The sequence below is a fragment of the Vicia villosa genome, linkage group LG5, assembly GCF_029867415.1.
Source record: "Vicia villosa cultivar HV-30 ecotype Madison, WI linkage group LG5, Vvil1.0, whole genome shotgun sequence".
Classification (NCBI taxonomy): Eukaryota; Viridiplantae; Streptophyta; class Magnoliopsida; order Fabales; family Fabaceae; genus Vicia; species Vicia villosa.
Genome location: NC_081184.1, coordinates 121,210,634 through 121,215,584, shown reverse-complemented (window position 1 = coordinate 121,215,584; position 4,951 = coordinate 121,210,634). Strand labels below are relative to the sequence as shown.

Genomic DNA, 4,951 nt, shown 5'->3' with positions numbered 1-4,951 from the left:
CCGATCTGGATGCCTAAAAGAGTGAACAATTTATCTTCCATCCTACAAGACAATAAGTTAGCAGTCTCCTCCAATCGAAAAGAACTAACGTTAATATCGATGAGCTTACTCTTATGAAAGTTGATATCGAGACCCGACACAATCTCGAGCCCTCACAACACCGATTTTACAGCCCAAATGTGCCTCCAACTAGCATTGCCCACCAAAATAGTATACTCCGTGAATTGAAGAATATCAATGCCGCAATTTTTTGTTAATGTTGATCCCTACAAAATCTCCAAACTCCATAGACCTCTTAACAAAAATAGGCAATGCTTCCGCCATAATAATGAAAAGAAAAGGAGATAACATATCTCCTTGTCTCAACCCTTTCTCAACCAAAAACTCCTTGGTAGGACTACCGTTTACCAAAATCGACATGTTGCTCCACTTCATCCATAAATCCCCGAAATCAAATTTGTGAAGCATGATTCTTAACAAATTCCAACTAAAATTGTCATAAGCCTTCTCAAAATCCACCTTAAAGAGTAAACATTCCTTCTTTTCCTTAGTTGTGAAATCCACAAGTTCTTTGGCAACTAAAACATCATCTAGAAATTGTCTACCCGTCACAAACGCGCTTTAGCAAGGAGACACAGTGGCGTCCAACACGACCTTCAACCTAGAAGTAAGTAATTTAGACAATGCCTTGTAAAGACACCTAACAATACAAATATGCCTATAATCCTCCAAGCCAAAAGGATTGGAAAATTTTGGGATGAGTGACAAAAATGATGAAGTGATAAATTTCGAAAGTAAAGCCCCTCCATGAAAGTTTCTAAGAAAACGCCTGAAATCTTCCTTAAGAAATGACCAAAATTTCTCAATGAACATAAAGTAGAAGCCATTCGGACCTGGACTTTTCGTACCTTCACATCCCCAAACTGCCTCCTTAATATCCGTATCCGAAAAGGGATCCTCAAGAAAATCTCTATCTAAATGAGATAGCCTACCACCAAAATTTCCTTCTAAAATAGGTCTTTACGAATCTGATTCTCTAAACTTAGATTCAAAGTGATTAAAAACCTCCTTTTTCACTTCTGCCACTGAATCCAAAATGCCCTTATTAGAATTAATCGACCCTATAAAATTACGTCTCCTTCTATCCTTCATGACAATGTGAAAAAACCCACGATTCGTATCCCCATCGTTCAGCCATTACAACCTCGATTTTTGAATAAGCATGTTCTCCTTGATTCTAAAATTCAACCAAAATCTAGCAGTATCCTCCCTTCTCTTATCCATAATACCCTCACTATCCAACAACAAATCATTCTCTAACAAAGTGTCCTCTTCGATTAAATCTAATTTAAAGGCTATAATTTGAAGTAAGTTAAAAAAACTTACTGTTGAAGTAGGTTGATCCCACTCATTATTAAAATATATTAATTATATTAATTTAATCCTTAATTAAAATTAAATTTACTAATTTTATGTACTTCTTTACTTATTATATTTGTATAATTTAAAAACTATATTAAAAAATGAGTATTATTTTAGAAATTTAATTTAAAATTATTTATTCAAAATATTTATTTTTATTCATGTATAAACAATAATAAAAAATTTATGACCAAACAAAAATAGATAAGATATTAAAAATCTAAATTACATATAATTTTCTCAAATAAAAATATATAAAGTTAAGTCATACTTAAATTTTAAAAATATTTTAAAATTTTTATTAATTACTCTATTTTTATTAGATGATAATAGAAAATTATTTTACACTATCGAACTTCCAACCTTTGGGATATTGGGACATTGCATTGACGCTAGACTAGCAAACATCATACAATCAAACTTTTCTTTTGCTGAAATATATATGTTCACCAATTTATTTTGAGGCCTGGTTTATGGAAAAAAAAAAAAAGTGAGACTCAACGCAATAGCCTTGCTTGCTTTGCTCTTGGGTGTTGTGTGCTTGAAAGTTAATATGAATTACTCTTTTTTTTTTTTTTATAAGTGACTTTGTATTAAATAGCACAAAGGGTGTTAATCCAATAAAAAAATTTTGATTAGAAGAACCGATCAACAACCAACAAACGGTTACACCCCACTAAATCCAACGGCTTCGTAAACCAAACGTCTATGTCAACGTCTAATGACTTACAAATAAATATTAGGTCATGAGAAATGTTAAAAAAACCTATTACAATATCACAATCTAATGACTAATATAGTTAAAAAACAAATAAAGAGAAACAAAAAGAGAGTATTACTCCTTTGCTCCACCTACTAAAAGAGGAACTTCCAGAAGTAGAAGGATCAATATCAGACTTAAGTAATTCACTAATTTGATACTTAATTTGTTTATCAGGACTAAACAAACCAAAATGTCTTTCCGTTGCAGCTGGCCCTTTCTGATTTTCATCAAACATGGCAAACAAATAAGTCTCTAATGGTTGATTAGGTCTAGCAGGATTCCCTTTAGACACATGCTTAATCAAATTCTCATAATAGGTTTGTGCATTCTCAACTGATGCAGCAACACCACCATCTGAAGGCCATCCACTTTCTGATACCACTACTTCCAAATTAGCACCACCAACTTTCTTAAGTGCTGCATAAATTGCCCCTAATGTTGCATCGAATAGATTTTGATACTCAATACTTCCATCTCTTAGAACAGTTTGAGAAGTGAATAAAGCGTATGATATGTCGATACTAGTTGGATCGCTTATGTAGCTGAAATAAGTGTACACATTTGCAAGAAGTGGTGCTTTGGTATCCACAAGAAATTTAACTATAGGAGTTATATAAGGAGTTGCAGATTTATCAAATGCTCCTGAAGATGGAGGATAGGAACTTCCCAGCAAGTTCAATTGTATCGCGGTTGAAACCTTGATTTTATTCTGTAGGTTTGAAGATGTGAGTGCTGTAAAAATATTCTGCATTGCAAGAAGAACGTAATTCGATGTCTCGTCGTTAATAGGATCTATCTCGTTCCCGACCACAATGTATCTGAATTTGACATCTTGAGAGTACTTTAGTATATTGATTTGAATCCATTCAGTAGCGACGGAAACGCTCTTGGCGATCGATTTAATGTCTTCGTTACGGGTCTCGATGACAAGTTCTATGTTGGAGCCTCTTAGGGTTTGCAAAGTTGCATGATCAGGATCATATATTCTCATTCTTCCAATACCACTTGATTGGAAAAGGTCTATTACTTCATCCGCAGGTGGTAAATTGTCAGCCACTCTTCCATAACATACTCCAATTGAATGTGCTGCTATTGATAAAAATAATAACATTAGTTCATGCTTACAATTTTTAAGTCATAAGCTGTTAAATCAAGAAGCATACCTGTTGCGGTTGTCTCCAACCCAATAAGCATGAGAAACACAAACCAGAAAACCATGGTAAGTGTAGCCTTTAAAAGATGAAAGAAACAGTCAGGAAAAAAATAGGTATTTAGAACCTAATAATGAAAAAAATTGATGATATGAATAATATTTGAGATGTATTAAGAAGAACTTACCTCCAAGGGTTCGCTAGCGGTGGAACTTTGTTCTGACTTTAAACGGGCCTTCGCTAGGGGACGGTGAAATTGATCCCTCTTAAATTAATCGGTCACAATATCGGATACAAAAAAACTTTACCTCAATTCCTATGAAAGAAATAATATGATTTTCACCAAATTTCTCTTTCTTGTTCAAGGTTATAAGCAATCTATTTATATTTTCCAAAAAATATAGAATATTGATTACTCATTAAAAGCAATCTATTTATATATTCCAAAAAATATAGAATATTGATTACTCGTTAATTGGATTAATTAGATTTTAGACTGCACTATCTCCTTTCAACTTCTTTTCTGTTTTTGTTTTTTCAGTTTTTAAATTGAAAAAATAAACAACCTTTTATGTTTTGAAGATGGTGGGACGAATATGGTACTCAGATCTTTCTATTATTTATTTGAGTTTTGGTTTTTTTGGCTATAAATGTTTTTAAATGTTGGGTTTGATATTTGAGGTTGTCTTTTTTTTTTTTTATTGGGAATAAAATTGAATAAAAGTATTTCATTTGATTATAATTTTTTTGTAGAACTAAAACCTAGTACAATAAAAATGAGTCCATATAATATTATTCAGTAACAATATCCTCATCAAAATAAAATAAAAGGTTTAAAAAACTCTCCAAATAAAATAAAATATTGAAAAATAGAGTACATTATTCATTCATTAATAATACAATCAAAGGGTTAAAAAACTCTCCAAAAATCCTCATCAAAATTTGCTTACCTGATAGCAGCAGTAGAGCTTTTCTAACGAATCATTTATTAAAATTACCTATTTTAAATGTTTAAATAAACAATATAAAAATTCAAATAATCAATTAAGATCTATATAATATACCCTTGCGAGGTACGGCTTAAAATTTATTTAAATAAATAAAATATTTTATTATAATTATTTATAATTTATAAATAAAATTATAATAACAACTTGAGAGGGTTGACCCAGCGGAAGAGAGTTCGGGTTGCAAGGTTTGCTCCCCTTGAGGTCTCGAGAAACAGCCCTTTATGTGGATTAGTCGATCTGACTGGTTGGATATCATATATATTAAAAAAAAACAAATTTATATAACTTATTTTTTATGGTTTCGAAGGAGAAGAACTTGGATTTGGTCTAAAATGAACACGATGGTGAATGAACAGTTTGTGTTATTTTATGTAGAAGAGCATTATGGACATTCCAAGAGGCCATAAACACATGTGGCATATTTTCTGAATTAAAAATAATTAAAAAAATGCCACATCATCATTTTAAATGATGTGGTTTGACTAAGGGTCAAAGACAAATATTTTTCGAAATGACAATAGAAAATTAATCCATCACTTTAGGACTCGATAAAAACAATGATTATAGTTATATTTTAAGAAGAAAAATATTTCATTTTGTTTCTT

General features: G+C 31.5%; 1 protein-coding gene across 1 annotated transcript; it reads right to left on the bottom strand.

Annotated features, from left to right (window-relative positions):
• Positions 1-234: 234 nt before the first annotated feature.
• On the bottom strand, positions 235-3,403 carry LOC131605296 (glucan endo-1,3-beta-glucosidase-like). The gene is made up of 5 exons (XM_058877670.1): positions 3,349-3,403; positions 2,279-3,271; positions 1,205-1,355; positions 701-988; positions 235-601 (listed from the first exon to the last, which is right to left on the bottom strand). Exons 1-5 carry the CDS (start codon positions 3,401-3,403, stop codon positions 235-237), a joined length of 1,854 nt encoding a protein of 617 aa, XP_058733653.1.
• Positions 3,404-4,951: the final 1,548 nt, after the last annotated feature.

Excerpts from the sequence above, each read along its gene's own strand:
- LOC131605296 (XM_058877670.1), bottom strand. The coding sequence starts at position 3,403 with ATGGTTTTCTGGTTTGTGTTTCTCATGCTTATTGGGTTGGAGACAACC. Across the intron at positions 3,272-3,348 it reads GTTGGAGACAACCGCAACAG|CACATTCAATTGGAGTATGT; the intron begins GTATGCTTCTTG and ends TATCAATAGCAG. Across the intron at positions 602-700 it reads AGGCATATTTGTATTGTTAG|ACAATTTCTAGATGATGTTT; the intron begins GTGTCTTTACAA and ends TGTGACGGGTAG.